The 14,977-nt window shown below is 52.7% G+C and overlaps 6 protein-coding genes across 6 annotated transcripts; 4 read left to right on the top strand and 2 right to left on the bottom strand.

Moving 5' to 3' along the window:
• Positions 1-28: 28 nt before the first annotated feature.
• On the top strand, positions 29-2,405 carry EV422DRAFT_605630 (adenosine deaminase/editase; the record flags this gene model as incomplete). Its single annotated transcript, XM_053073782.1, has 10 exons — positions 29-167; positions 255-288; positions 351-449; positions 511-638; positions 720-999; positions 1,072-1,226; positions 1,292-1,414; positions 1,486-1,588; positions 1,701-1,745; positions 1,816-2,405. 10 exons carry the CDS (start codon positions 29-31, stop codon positions 2,021-2,023), a joined length of 1,314 nt encoding a protein of 437 aa, XP_052928755.1. The 3' UTR covers positions 2,024-2,405.
• EV422DRAFT_605616 (ubiquitin-conjugating enzyme/RWD-like protein) lies at positions 2,388-3,647 on the bottom strand (the record flags this gene model as incomplete). Its single annotated transcript, XM_053073781.1, has 6 exons — positions 3,205-3,647; positions 3,061-3,138; positions 2,963-2,984; positions 2,755-2,897; positions 2,537-2,670; positions 2,388-2,462 (listed from the first exon to the last, which is right to left on the bottom strand). The coding sequence occupies exons 1-6, from the start codon at positions 3,248-3,250 to the stop codon at positions 2,388-2,390; spliced, it is 498 nt and encodes a 165-aa protein (XP_052928754.1). The 5' UTR covers positions 3,251-3,647.
• EV422DRAFT_243440 (uncharacterized protein) lies at positions 3,423-4,941 on the top strand. Its single transcript, XM_053065677.1, has one exon. It carries the CDS (start codon positions 3,737-3,739, stop codon positions 4,880-4,882), a length of 1,146 nt encoding a protein of 381 aa, XP_052928753.1. The 5' UTR covers positions 3,423-3,736; the 3' UTR covers positions 4,883-4,941.
• Positions 4,942-5,282: 341 nt separating this feature from the next.
• Positions 5,283-6,941, top strand: EV422DRAFT_517259 (uncharacterized protein). The gene is made up of 3 exons (XM_053069434.1): positions 5,283-5,697; positions 5,794-5,994; positions 6,113-6,941. The coding sequence occupies exons 1-3, from the start codon at positions 5,644-5,646 to the stop codon at positions 6,779-6,781; spliced, it is 924 nt and encodes a 307-aa protein (XP_052928752.1). The 5' UTR covers positions 5,283-5,643; the 3' UTR covers positions 6,782-6,941.
• Positions 6,942-8,398: 1,457 nt separating this feature from the next.
• Positions 8,399-10,844, top strand: EV422DRAFT_503814 (uncharacterized protein; the record flags this gene model as incomplete). The annotated part of the gene is made up of 2 exons (XM_053068377.1): positions 8,399-9,376; positions 9,435-10,844. The coding sequence occupies 2 exons, from the start codon at positions 8,399-8,401 to the stop codon at positions 10,842-10,844; spliced, it is 2,388 nt and encodes a 795-aa protein (XP_052928751.1).
• Positions 10,845-11,022: 178 nt separating this feature from the next.
• On the bottom strand, positions 11,023-14,619 carry EV422DRAFT_517246 (uncharacterized protein). Its single transcript, XM_053069433.1, has 9 exons — positions 14,373-14,619; positions 13,524-14,300; positions 13,318-13,457; positions 13,085-13,242; positions 12,972-12,983; positions 12,767-12,912; positions 12,500-12,682; positions 11,597-12,411; positions 11,023-11,528 (listed from the first exon to the last, which is right to left on the bottom strand). The coding sequence occupies exons 2-9, from the start codon at positions 14,252-14,254 to the stop codon at positions 11,224-11,226; spliced, it is 2,490 nt and encodes an 829-aa protein (XP_052928750.1). The 5' UTR covers positions 14,255-14,300; positions 14,373-14,619; the 3' UTR covers positions 11,023-11,223.
• Positions 14,620-14,977: the final 358 nt, after the last annotated feature.

The following is a 14,977-nucleotide window of genomic DNA, read 5'->3' as shown; positions in this document are numbered from 1 at the left end:
TGGCCACCTTGGGAGCCCACAAGCTGACATGCCCGCCGCAAGTGCCATAGCAGCCGCCGTGCTCGACCGCTATGACAAACTGCCGAAGAAAGGGAAGCCTGCGCTGCGCGGGGGGAAGCGGCCCGAATGGACTGTATTAGCGGGAATTGTCAAGAATGTTGCACAGGGTACTGGAATTGTGGAGTTTCCAGCCTGTGTTTGCAAACTATGATATCTGACTTCTTCAAAACGTTCTGCAATGTGGAATGTAATAGGAGACACAGAAGAGCTTGAATGTATAGCGTTGAGGTAGGTGAAACAATCGGTCATCCCGCAACCCTGGCCTCCTGATACCGACACCTTGCATGCAGTACAGGTCTGAAGTGCCTCAGCAAAAGCCAGCTACCTTCAGACGGAGGAGCGCTGCATGACAGCCACGCCGAGGTTCTGTGCCGCAGGGCTTTCATAAAGTGCGTCAGACCATCTTTTGGGACTCCATTCCACTTGGGCCCTGACAGACCCTATCAACAGATACCTGTATAGCGAGCTCGAACTTGCACGCGCGGGAAAGTCGAAAGTCCTGGAACCCAGAAAGGAAACGGGCCGTTTCAAATGCAGGGAGAGCGTGACCTTCCATCTCTACATCTCCCAGTCGGCATGTATATAACTTATGTCGGTTCTGGGGAAGGACATCCACCGATGACGACCAACGTCCCGATGTTTGATGTACGCACTTGTAGGTGGGGATGCATCAATGGGCGCCCTCGAGAGGAGCCAACCGGAGGACGCGCGGGCGGAGAATGAGAGCAAGAAGCGAAAGTGGGAAGAATCCAACATGGTTGATGTAGACCGCGCGGACGGCACGATATCCACGGGACAGGATGCTCGGCCAAATGTTGTGCTCGGAGATCTGATACAACCGGGCCTGCGACGAGGACGCAATGACTATGCCGCTTTGGGAGTGCTGCGGACCAAACCTGCGCGTGCGGACGCCGAAATGACGTTGTCGATGTCATGCAGGTATGCATCGGTCATTACAGCCCCTATCTTCCATCCGTCTGGCTCGCATACTGATATCGACCATGTTGCCAGTGACAAAATCGCCAAATGGAACGTTCTTGGTCTTTGCGGGGCGCTCCTGTCCCACTTCATCGAGCCCCTCTACCTGAAAGGCATCACTGTTGGAGACTTGTATGACCACGTCGCACTCCAACGAGCGCTTTGTGATCGGATAGAAGGACTGAAAGGTTCGTTGAACGTCGGCAATGTCATGCCAACTTCGTTCGTCTGATTTATTTGGTATCTTCCCTAGATCTCTCTCCCGGATATCGCACCACACAGCTTGAACTGCAGGCGTCACCTATCCCATACAATTGGTCAAAGGCATCGATTTTACAAGCGCATCCGGACGCTAAACCAGTTTCCGGGGATGCATGTGAGTCAACATTGTCCACTATCGGAACATTAGACCCCTGCACTGAAGCACACCTCCCCACTGACTCTCAGCAATCCTATGGGATGCGAACTATCCAATCGATGTTGAAGTGATCACTCAGGGCCGGAAACAGGGATTCGCAGCCAAGAAGGGCGTTTGGCATGAGAAGGCACGGTAAGACAATGCCCCTAAATGTATCAAGACGTTGCTCACGGACTTAACGTATGACTTGGCGGATGAACAGTTCTTCAGTATGCAAAATCAGACTCTTTGAGCTATTCCACAGGGCCGTGGCTGCCGTATCTGTCAAAGCACTTCCGGAAACGCTGAGGTATGAAGGTTGGAGAGCATCTCGTAAATGCCGTGGATGAGCTGCTGAACTCTCGCTCGGATTCAATCAGGGAGATCGACATGTGCTCAGCGACCTACGGCGAATGTAAAGCCGCCAGTACGGACTACCGGCGGTGCCGCGATATACTTTTGAGACACAAGTTCATGGGGTGGGTGCTTACGCCACCGGAACATGAGAGATTTCTGATAGCCACAGGAACAGCGCAAATTGTGCGCGGCAAAAGCCAAACTAGACCTTCTTCAACAAGTGGAACGTGAAGGCATTCCATTCTGTTTGACTGGAAGTGGCGGGAGCGGAGGTGGTAAAGCGAGAGAATGGCACCCTAGGATGATGTAGGACTCTAGAGTTCTGTGCGCCTCTCCACGGGACTTTCTCTGAGCAGAATAAGTATATTGACTCCGGGTAACTCCGACAAACAGATGCACGCAGGCTAGAATAGGTAGCTCTGACAAAGAACGGCTGGTGATGGCTATTGCATAAAAGACACGCAGGGACTACATAGGTTGAATATCTACATCGGGTGCTGGTTGAGGGGTGACAGTTTATCATAGAAGTGGTACTGGCCGGGTCGACGTATGGTCATATATGCAATGTGAAAACGATCTCTTGCATGCACCGCATTCACTCATCCAAACTTCTTCGGACCACCCGCCGGACGCGCTTCTTGAACGCTGCTGGATCTTCTCGCCACTCTTTCTGCATGAACGGCCGTTTTACTTTGAGTAAAGTCACTCGCTCATGCATATGATATGACAATACGAGTCTCTTACCGCTGCTTCGGCATTTGCCGGAGATTCATCGTTGGGACCGGAAAGCATGCTGATCACTGATAGCACGATCGTCTCCACCGTGTGGACGGGTAGCCACCTTTCTGCCGCGGTCTCGTAACCCCACTTATCATCCCCTGTCGCGTAAAACGTGAGTAGCGGAGCCTGCAAATGTGCCGAATCTGACCAACGGATGCAGCTATCCCCCCCGACGGACGAACCTGGCTCATGCAGTATGGATATGCAGACCCGGCCATCTTCGTATACATTTGGGTGCCACATTTGTGATATAAACTTCATTGTTGGCGGCATTTGCGGGTAGTTATGGGGAAACGACAGCCGGGCCTTGAAGAAACCCCCCTCACTAAAGAGAGCCTACGTCAGCTACCCAGTTTTCGCTCAGTGTAACAGCGCTCTGGGAGAACTTACTACTCGGTCCCTTCTGGCCCAACTGTCGCAATTTCCGAATACAGGCACGTTAGTGTGGACTGTGCCATAGCGGTAAAAGTACAGAGTTGGCTGCTCACCGATCATAACATCCCATTCATAGATATTGTCGTCTGCTAAACCTGCAGAGAAGCCCTCGACCGGGTTCTTTGACAATTCTGGGGACAGAACTGTACTGAGTGCTCGCCCAAGCCAATTCCAATTCCAAGACGAACAAGGCATACCTTTCAATTGCCTTTTCAACAAAAGCGCAGACTGGGAGTCGGACATATGTAGTGAGCTAGGCAAGCGGGAGGGGCACAAGCAGAAGACGATGCAATCGTCAAGATGTGGCGTGGGAATATTTGTCGTGCGTCTGGTAGGTTCCCGTATGCCCAGAAGTCCAAAGCAATCGGTCGTTGTCCTCAAACCACGTTGGAGCGTCAGTCCCAGCGCGACCCAGAGCGCGACCGAAACGCCCCGCGACGCCCAAACAACCACCGTCGACTTTTTTCCCAATATTCTGCGCTATTCTGCGACTTGCTGTGCTTTGCATCCGGCATGCCGCTCTTCTGTTCAGCAGCACTGTTTTCTCGATAACTATCGCAGGCGCCTGAGCAACCGGTCTCAGCGACCGCACGACTGTTCGTGAGCCTTTGAACTAAAGACGGCCTAGCGCACGCACCACATTGGTCCGAGGTTCACGGCTTGGCCTCTCTTCACTGCGTCCCCAATTTCCCTGGCCAACAATACGCAACGCTGTGCTCGAAACCAGCCATGACGGAAGGAACCACCAGCGAGGTCTCTTCTCCTGGAAGCGGCTCATATCCACCTTCATCATGCGCAAACGCTCGTGCGCCTCTGGCCGTCCCACCACCCGTCTATCTACCTCCGGTCGCATTCCCGACGGGGGCACTTCCCGCCCAACCTCTCCGGCAGCCCACAACGGCATCTCCAGCCTACATGCACGAGGTGTTCACCGCAACGGAAGCTGAGAATGCCGCTAACGCACGGACCCGCCGCTACAGTTTGTCGGACCTGTCGTTGAGTCAGAGACAGCAGGTTTTGCGATACTTGAACAGACAAAGCAACCCGCAGGCGGAAGAAGAATTGAATCGAAAGCTGTATGTGGTCTACCGCAACAAACTGCGAAGGACTTACGCCCTGCCCGTGCTGACGTGGGTGCCGTCGTTTGTCCTCATACTATACTATGCGATTTCCCAGAACAACACTGCGAGGCAGAATGGTACTGCCCCCGATTCCGGCATCTACACGTGGACAGCCGTTGGTGTCTGGGTGCTTTTGCTACTTGTAACGTGCTCAGCGTACATGGTGAAAGCCCTTCGATTGAAGAAAATGTCAGCATTGGGGATATTGCAAACTCTATCGGAGGAGGAGCTGAACGACATCATTATGAACGGTGCGGGACTATCGGCCCCACCAGACTATAACCTGGCTGACGAACCATTACCGGCTTATCCTGCGGCAGGCGTACAGAGAAACGGGAGCGTGAGATCCGTGGCGACAAGCGTGAGGACGTGGTTGGGCGGAAGACTGTCGCTTGCTAGAGGTGAAGAAGCAGCGCAACCGAGTGTGGGGATGGAGGAGATCCGGGTGGACGAGTTACCGCCTACGCTTCCTCGATCTTCAACTTCAACGCCGGTTGCGGTTTACGACGACTCCATACCGGCGCCGCCATATGTCCCAAGTGTACATTTCGATAGCTCGGCCATCTCAGCTGCGCCCTCCCGAGCGCCTTCCCCTGCCCCGTCCTCACTTCGCACAAAGCCATCCCAGGACGACATTTTGCCGCAGCTTGTTGCTCAGAATTTACCGCGTGCTTCGTCATCGTCATTGCCTTCTCGGCGGTCGTCGGTTGAAGACGAAGTAACACCGGCTATTGCGCCGGCAGCGAACGTGTAGAAATCGCCGAAATCAACGCTTGGGATCAGTGAAGCTCTGGGCTTGTAGACTCACTTTGTAAATGGCTTTTTTGGTTCTAGATTGCTTGTGCTGGTTGATTGTTCTGGATTCTGCTGTCGTCAAGCGACAGTGTACATGTATTTCTTTTTGCCTATCCTTTCCTCATAGCATTCTCCCACGTATACGCTGTAAATAACTAGAAGCATCTGTAGCGTACCTTCCCTTCCGCTTTTGATGTCGATTGGAAAAACACTCAAATAAATTGGTACTCCGATCACATGCGCCATAACAGGCAGCGTCACGCATTTGGTAATCACTAATCCCGCTCAGCTCAGCGTTCTTTCTTCGCACCATAGCCTGGATAGACTCGTAGTAAACAACCTTTGACTTCCCCTCCTATCCAGAACGGATTCTCTGAGACCAACTCGCAGCGCCCCTCGTACAATCCACTGCTTTCCGTATCCGCAACTGCAGTGTTTATGTCTTGTACTCACCGAGCGACAGCGACACAGCACTCACATCATCTGTAGAGCATTTCTCGTGAACATATCGAACGCAATCTGGTCACATCATCCCTAAGCATCCTTCTCGCTTCAGCTCTTCGGACGATTTCAAAAACCTTCTATCGGATTCACCGAGCGGCACCGACGCCTCAAAATCACCTTATCTCTACTTCACATTTCGAGTGAGCGTTCCGCCGCTCCATCAAATCAAAGGAAATTCCTAAACAACTCGCAAAGACCACCCCGTCAAAAGGAGGAATGGGTCGAAAGAAGATTGCCATTAAGAGGATCACGGACGAAAGGAACCGTCAGGTGGGTTTCCCAATGCTTTGAAAGGTTTCTCAGATAGAGTGTGCGGGAGTATGATATTTCAAGATCCTCATCCATTGCCACGTCTGAAAATCGCAGGTCACTTTCTCCAAGCGCAAATTTGGCCTGATGAAGAAAGCCCATGAGTTGTCAGTTTTGTGCGGATGCGAGATCGGGTTGATCATGTTCACCCAGAACGGAAAGCTGTTTCAGTTTGCGTCAACGGATATGGATAAAATTTTGCTGCGATACACAGAGACCGAGGCTCATGAGATGAAAACTTCCGAAGATATCATTAGGGTAAGTTGGAGCTGATCAGATCGTTTGGGAGTGCACCTTGGTTCTGTTGTCGTTGCCAACTTGAAAGCATTCTGTACCTGTACTGATAGCTTCTCACTTTTCTACTCTGCATTCACAGAGGGCGGGCGGCTTGGCCGCAAACCGAGAAGCTGCGGCTACAGACGGCGCAGGGGTGCCGGCCGACGGCCCCTCGCACGGCCCAAACGGCGATGCTCGGAAGCAGAGGCAAGGGAGCTCAGATGGAGCAGAGGAAGAAATTGAGGGAGGCGAGGGCGAATCTGACGAGGACGAAAATGAGGACGGGAATGAGGACGGTGCAAATTCGCCCGACGTATTTGACGGCGCAGGAGCGGACGATTTCGGCGACCTCTCAGCCATCAACACCCCGCTACCAGATCACCCAACCGCCCCAGTCCCACATCCTGTTGTTCATCCGCCGCCCCAAGTTCACCACTACGCGGCACCACAGCACCCGTTGGCAGTACCCCCCCACCATTACCAGTATCAACACCAGCAGTACCCTCACTATGTACAGCTGCTGCAGATGGGTTCTGCGCATCCGCCCAGCGCGTATGCCCCCGACATCGACTATCACAATCCCCACTCGCCGCTGCCGCCCCCACCCGTAAGCCTGCCCATGGACCAAATAGATGGCAGGGGTGTGGCGGCGGCGGCGGCAGTGGGTATCTTACCAGAACCCAACGATCGGAGAACGGGAACGGGCCCGGAGCGGCGGGGAAATCGAGCTACCCATCATCCTTACCGTAGACCCCCACCTCCCCACTAGCAGTCTCCTCCATGTGCATTTCTGAGGCATTTGTGTTCTTTCCGCCCTTTGAAAGTCCGCGGGCATGTTTGTGTTCCTACATTTGGAGAGGTATATCCTTGCGGCCAAGCTCATAAAAATTAAGTTCTTCATCTTTTTCAATAACAAGTGAGCTCCACGATTGTGTGGTTGCCCTCGAGAGAGTTGTGCGTTTCTCCAAACCTATGTATCGCGGCGTTCCCGTACACAGGTTTACAAGTGCGACTCCGCTGTCCATGTGATTGTGCCATAACAAAAGAAACATGAGACAACTACGTCTCTCTTCAGTACTGGCATACGAGAAAGCACTTCGGTGGATGGGCCTCCGGTCTTCATTCTCAAACATCATTGGAGCGAGTCGTTGGCGGCTCTTCTACTCTTGCCCCATCACACACTGACACCTATTCATGCGCAATGCAACCTCTCTGGCAGACTGACACACCGCACACATCAAGATATCGCCGACAACGGACGATCTTGGACCATCACTCAAGTGCCAGGCTCGACAACGGGTGCGAGTTGCAACGGAACTTCGGAGCTGTTAAACCATCCCTATGTCCCGGCTTTTCGGACACGCGCGCTCCCTCGTGCATCTCGCACACCGCAATCACACCCACGCGACGTGTCCACTCCGCATCTCCGCAAAAAAAAAAGGTTATACGCTCCAGAACTTCGACTCATCACACGTATAGGTTACGGCGACAGGTGCATAACAAAGCAGGGGTGAGGGCACTGCGGGGATGGCGTGCTGGCCCAGCGTGGCGGGGGTCTCCTTGGAGGGATCCAATTCGCCCTTCCGAAGCCTCCCTCCTACGGACCTGCGGAGCAGTTGCTGGGGTATATATATGATATATAGCCTCCACCCTCCTCGTGCAAAAGTGACCAAGTAGGCCCACGGCCGGGTTCTTGGGACTTGGAAGAGGACTTGTTTACGCCCGCCGGTGACAGGTCTCCTCCAAACTTCTCGTCGATCCCTTTTTTGTTGAAATTCTACATAACCGATTCGAAGTTGTGTTCGCGTACAGTTACAACTTACAAGGACTTCTGAAAAGACTCGCCGGTTGCTTCTCAAGTTCTGTGTGGCTTCAGCATTCCACAAGCGAGCGAGTCTTTCGTGTTGTAACTTCTGATCACGGCGTTCCATGAAGAGTTATTTTCGCTACTCCTCTCATATCCTCCTCAAAGGGACCTTGCGGTCTTTCGCCTCCTGGCGTTTTGTGTTCTCGCCGTGAATCGCCTGCCTTTTCTCCGTACAGGACAGCCGCCAGGGGGCCTGCTGCAGCCATTTATTGGTTACTCCCTCTACAGTAGCGGTAGAGCCTAGCGTTTGCATACATTGCATCGCTAATCGAGGACGCTGAGATTTTATAAATCGTAGAAGGCCCGGGGGAAGGAAGACTGTTTGGAAAACAGTGGATCTGGATTGGGATATCCAGAACTTTTGGGGGTTTGCTGTGACGAAGCGAGACATAAGCCTGGTTCCTCCCCAAAACCTCTCCTACGCACAACAACCCGACCATAACAGGAAGCAAACGTCGTTAACACTCGAGGAGCGGCCGCCTCCAAGCGACTCCGTTGTTCCCGGCTGAGCCCGACGTTATGTTCTCGCATTTCTCGCAGCAACTGACCCATCCTCCCGAAGATGGTGGACTTCTACCCTCGTGGCTCGACGACAATGCCGCAAGGACACCGTTGCCAGGTCCAGGCCCAAGCACCCTTCCACAGTATCGCTCGGCGCAGGGATACTTCCACCACACAGCGGCTCTGGGTGCGCAGGCCCACGCCCCGTTCCTCCAACTTGCTTCGGCATCCCACGCGTTACCAGCTCTGCAGATTCCCATTCCTCCGGCTACGCGAGCGCCAATGCACCACGGGCGAGTGCCATACCGCCCAACACCCATGGAGACAATGACCATGCAGGCCATACCCCAAAGAAGCCAGTTCAGGACGGCCCAGCAGTCATATTATCTGGTGCCGTCGAAAGCCCAACCTTCGCGAAGCACACTCGACACTCCCCAAACGCAAAGCGCAAAGTATCTTATGGAGCCCCGTGGTGCATATCGGCGTTTCTCAGGGAGCGATCCTTTTATCGGCAGCTGCCGAACCCCATCACCTCAACACCTGCTGCGTTTTGGAGGACAGGTCATGGGCATGCAGGCCCAAAGTCTTCAAGGCGGGACGATAATCGATCCAGACAATCTTTCACGCGTCGACCTGGAGCAGTTCGACTTGTCTGCATCTGGCATTGAACACGATGAAGATGGATGCTCTGCATCGGATGCAGATGTCCCATCTTCGGTGGTGTCGCTTTCGTCGTTGGGAGGCGATATCGATGAGTATTTACTGGCGGAGGCGCCAGACATGTTCGACACATATCAAGGGGAGGACGTCTACCTTCCGATGGAAACGGGCTCTCCAAAGATCTCCGATCAAAATGGGTTTGACAATATTCTCCGACCATCCGACTTCTACAACAAGTACGACAAACTGTTTCCTAGTTCGATGCTTCCGGAGCAGGTTGATGTTGGACACATCTCTAGAGACATTGATGCTTACGGCGCGATAGACTCGTTAGGGGTAGGTGGATACAGAAGCTCGATCAGGGAAACCTCAATCTCATTGTTCATGGCAACAGAGCAATGCAACAGTGTTTTCCACGGAGGAGCACAGACCAGGTTCTGGGAATGTATCAGATCAAGATTCCTTCCTGCAACGATCACCGGACCCGTGCTTCCCCATTGATGTCGATGCCGAGGGATCCGCGGAACCCCACGAATTCGCCACTCCAATCTTGGATACGTCAACTTCTTTTGGAGAGCCGACATCCTCCGAAGCTGCTTGCGGAAACGTGAACGTGGAGCAAAGTTGCGGTGCGAAAACTGTGCACTGGGCACCAAACCCGACTTCCATTGGTGCAAGCCAAGTCGAATTACATAGTTCTCGGCTCGTGCAAGGCAGGCCGCGCTCCGAGACACGATGGCAAGATGACCATAGTGAACTCTCGTTATGCTCGCCGGACTCCATGAGCATGGCAGAAAGTACCACTGACGACGACATTCACAAGTTGCCCTACTTGAGCGCGTTACCTCCTCCAACTATAGGAACGAGCTCGAAAGCCACCATTGTCGTGCCTGGCTCGTCCGAAGTTGACCCAGTGGATGTGACAGGACCACTTGAAGATCTTCCTCAGGAGATTCGACGAATCCTTCCGAAAAACTGGTTCGCTCTCGAAGACACCGTCTCCAAGATGAATGAAAGCATATCGGCATCATCTGCATTGAAGATGTGCCAAAACACGATGAATGATCTTCGAAAAATGCTAGGTGAATTCAAGGTGGATACGGACGCACTGGACCAGCAGTTATTCGAGATGGTATTTCAGTCAAAGAGGGATGAAGCCTACGATCAACATGACAGTGCCGACGACAGTGACGAAGAGTATCAGAGCTCAGACTCTTCCGGTTACTCATCACACTCTGAGTACGGCAGCTTACGGAAAGCCTCCCGGGCTCGACAACCCGGACCCTTGCAACCAAGGGTCAAGCGCAGGAAGCTTGGAGAGGATCCAGTCCTGCCAACCCCGATCAAAACACCAACCGTACAAAAGCGCAGAAACTCTTCTGGTGCTCTCCTCGAGGGTACGCAGCAGGGCTCTCCGCTCACACGCGTCCGGTTAAGCATGCCCGCTACACCCATCACCCCTTCATCACCATTGACAAAAGGTTTGGCACCACCGCGCTCCCCCGGGGATTCCTCACACTACTTCACATCAGACGAGGGCGAAAACGACGACGACCCTCTGCGCACTATCGCTTCTTCAAGCCCCAAAGGTTTACAGGTGAGACTTCCACGAGCACTCCGCGGCACGGGATACGAGGATCAAGTCAGGAGCGAGCTCATAGCGTCCCAATCTGCGGAGCAGAGGGCGACTTTGGACTCGGTGGCATCGTCATCGCGAACCTCGGGAAAAGCTGCAATCAAGTCCGGTTCCGCCCGGCAGACATCCGCCTCGAAGCGACGGTCAATGAAGGCTAGGAAACGATAGGCAGTTCGGGCTTCCAATATGGTTGAAGGCTAGCCGTCTATAGGGTATTCGATCTTTTATTTGGCTTGTATTGCTCAATGTTTTGGCGTAACGGGCAATTTAGGCGTAGGTTCTTAGACGGTCAACTGAAGCTTTCGATTATCTTTTGTACATAATCATCTTGACTTAAATGAGAGTTTTGTTCCCACGTCTTAATGTACGTACAGGCAACGTCCTTGTCTACAAAAATCGCTCGCTGATGCCGACCGAATCGAAAGTTTCATTCGGTATGGGCCAGAGAGTGCAATATGTAATCAAACCGCTACTGATCTAGCTATAGATACAAGTGCCCGATTCGACGGACTTCTGACCGCGACCGATCTTAGGCCGCGGGCTCCTGTTATGGAGTTGCCGGCCGCATGACCGCAGGTATATCGATCGTTGTGCAACCCACGGTGCCATTGAGGTCCTGCGACACTGACGACGCCCTCCTCGACGGAGGTCGCTTCGGCATTGTCAGAGCTTTCGTAACCGCATCAAGTAGCCCTTGCTTCGTAAAGGGCTTCGACACAAAGTCATTCATGCCAGCTGCTAAACAGTTATCGCGGTGGCTTTTGAACGCATTGGCGGTTAGCCCGACGATCATTGTGTTTCTTGATTTGTCCAGTTGACGGATTTTACGTGTGGCTTCAAGACCGTCCATAACTGGTTGTTCAGATGTTAGCACCCAATGTTTCTGCGATATTGCAACTCTTCCTGCATCAAGACCATACCCGGCATCATCATATCGCATAAAATCAGGTTGTAGGGTGGGAAGTCCCGCACTTTCTCGTAGCCTATTAGTCCGTTATCTGCGACATCCAGACTAATGTCCTTGAGCATCCGCTGAACTAGCTTCTGCGTGGTTGTATTGTCTTCAATGAGTAAAACTCTGGTTTGGCCATCTGAAGCCGGTTCGGTACGCCCGTCGTTGATGGCCGCACCGTTCATGCCCTCTAGGACTTTATGAGAAGAATCCGACTGAATCGATGACTGGTGACTTTGGGTAAAAGAGAAAGCTGCCTCGATCGCAGCGTTGCACGTTTGCAGCGAATGACCGCCAGTCCCGTTCGCCCCTTTCTGTGGTTTCGGCGAGGAGGCCCGAAAATCGTATAGAACCGGCGAGATATCGGCAGGTGGTGATGGGTACAATGACAGCGACGTCGGTCCCTCCGTTCGTGATGCCACGCTGTTCCTAGTTGGCGGCGCAGTCTCTGGCGATATGGGTTGCACTATCTTGACCGTAAATGTCGTCCCCACGGACTCCTTGCTCCGGACAGTTATCGTTCCCCCCATCGCCATTACCAGTTTGTGGGAGATACTTAGGCCAAGCCCTGTTCCTCCAAACCTTCTACTAATAGATGCGTCCGCTTGCTCGAAAGGCGTGAAGAGCTTCTCCAGTACTTCCGGGGACATGCCTATGCCAGTATCGGCTACCTCAAATTCGAGGCTGACGAGGTTGCCAGGCATGATTTCCCAGCGATTTGACAGCTCTACCTTTCCGCCCGGCATGGTAAACTTCAGACTATTGCTTAGTAAATTCAAGAACCTGGAAATGTACGGATGCATATTCAGTTCCATGATTGTGAAGACGATTCGATAAAGGGGTCTTGGAATCTGCTGTTGCAGGCACTTACACTTGTTTGAGGCGCATTGCATCCACTTCTATCTGCGGCCCTGAGTACGGCTTTATTGAAAGAGAAACGGTGCTCAGATCTTTGACGAGAAGGTACACATCTCCGAGGAGGTCAGCGATGTTCGTGTGATGCGATTCCAACTCGATCTTTCCGGCGGAGAGCTTGCTGTAATCCAGAATATTGCTGAGAAAAAATTGGGCGCGGAGGCGACGCGGGCATATCAGTCCTTCGTCTCCCTTCCACATATCCAAAAAAGACCATGCATACTTTATCAGAGCATACAATGTTGTTGCTCCTCGGCCTGCATTAGCGATCAACTCCCGTTGGGTTTGGTCCAATTGGGTCTCGGCCACCAATTCAATGTGGCCGATGATGGATGTGAGAGGCGTGCGCAATTCATGCGACATCGTCGCCTTAGTCCCTAAGCTATGAGCTCCAAGCCTCGAGACGAATGAAAGTACCGTTTCCTTACCAGAAAGGTGTCCTGGGAAGTGAATAGTAAATCGGATTCGTCGGAGATGAGGGAGATGCGAGGCATAAGATGAGTAACCTTCAGTCGATTCAGTCGCTTAAAAGTACGCAAACCTTCTGCTGTGATTGCGTGATGGCTTGCTCTTTATCTCTTCTTAGAGCTTGTTCCTCCATGATCTGCGCTGTAACGTCCTGCGTAGCACCTCGGCGAGCCACGATTTTCCCATCGTGCACTATCGGCAGCATGTACGTTCGAATATAGATTTCGCAATCTGGTTGGCGGATTCATCAGAGAGCTTGAGTACAGACAGACCCGTTGTGGCGAGAAAGACGGCGGCCTGCCCTACCATCAACCTCCCGTCGAAGATTATAGAGCACTGGCTTGCATTCGCTGCTCCCGGATGTCACGGCTTTGATCATCTGAAAGATTTTCTTCTGGTCTTCTCCAGAACTCAAGCGCTGGAAGAACCGAGGGAACGCAATGCGTCTTCGGTGATCAACAAGGTCAGGACGCAGTGCTCCGTTTGGAAGAATGCTGCAAAGGCCAACCCACCTATTCCGATAAGGTAATGCGTACAGACTGGCCCTGCATTCGTCACAGGCAGGAAGTAAATCACCGACGAAGCCCATCATATCGAACCAGGTCTCGCACGCGCAGATGTACGTTATTCCTGTCGTGCTGTCTTCTTTCGAGTGCCATACCCCAGTTCTCGTCAACTCTCCTGCCTCCCGCGTGACTTCGCACATTTTTTCCACTTGTGCCGCAGCGGCAGTGATGTGGCTGGCGGTTCGATAGAAGCGTCGAAAAGCAATTACCAAGCAAGCTGCGGATGGCAATGGAAGATAAACCACCGCCAATGCGGCCAGCATTGCACGAGTTTGCACATTAATGTCTCCCCACGCGCCGTCGCTAGTCGTAGGCGCACTCGGAATTGGAAACAGGCCGGACAAACCAGCCGTCCACATCCAAATACAGAACATGGACGCCGGCCAGCGCAGGTCCATACCAGTCTTTGGCGTTCCTCGCGAGATGTTGAAGATTAGACAGGTCATGCTAAAGGCAATAGTCAAAAAACTCCCGGCGACCCATAGTTTCGAAAGGCTGCAGCGTTTGGAGTGTCTCAGAGAACTTCCGCTGCCGATTGCTGCTCCAAGACTGCTTTGCTCGGTAGTTGGGAGAACAAAGTGACAATGGAGTACGGATAGGAGCTCTTGAACGACGCTGTGGAGGACACTGCCGCCCATACTCAAACTGGGATGCTTGGTGGCTGCCGAAAGACTCATTGCGACTGCAGCGGATAGTGTGTTTCTCTGGACGTTGATGGAATATCTGACCATGAAAGAATGAGAATGAGACTAAGGTCTTCATTCTTGCTGATTGTTGCTCAGAGTGCCATCCCACCTCTAGCGGGACTTGATAAGACTAAGAAATATGGTGGGGCGCCCAGGTTGTACAATAAGTGCTAGACTTTACAAAACGACAGCCTATCCAAGAATCAGGGCGCGTGCGTTCACCCTAGCCATGTCGGGAAGGTCTCCGATCCTCCGCTTTCTTGTGAAATACGTATTGGATGCACACTTCTCTTTTTCATACCAAAGTGGCCTCTTTATTTTGCCGATCTTTGTACACACCTGATGGGTGTTTGTCGCGAATCCACAGGACCCGGTGGTTCCGAGCTGCAGGAAGCTTTTTTCCCATGTTGCGCGGATCGGAGTTCAGCCAGACGCGCTGTCATAGTGTCAAAGGGACAGCAGACAAATGACCTGAAAGTTCTTCTCGTTCCGAGCGTAAAGATCGTCGATACAAGCATTTACGTCACCCGACATCCCAAATGACGTAGGTCAGCTTCAGACTGTTCGTTTGTTCTCTCTCCCGCACCCTTGGGTCCTCTACAGTATTCTTCTGCGGGCGTTTTGCACTGCGACCCCTCCTCAGCATCCAGAGTTCCTCATTTGCGCCCAAAGGCAAGACCTAAACTGACACAGGACTCCAACGTTGGTGCGTCG

This window comes from Fimicolochytrium jonesii, assembly GCF_025526975.1.
Source record: "Fimicolochytrium jonesii strain JEL569 chromosome Unknown EV422scaffold_3, whole genome shotgun sequence".
Lineage (NCBI taxonomy): Eukaryota > Fungi > Chytridiomycota > Chytridiomycetes > Spizellomycetales > Powellomycetaceae > Fimicolochytrium > Fimicolochytrium jonesii.
This window is presented reverse-complemented; position numbering and strand designations above follow the sequence as displayed.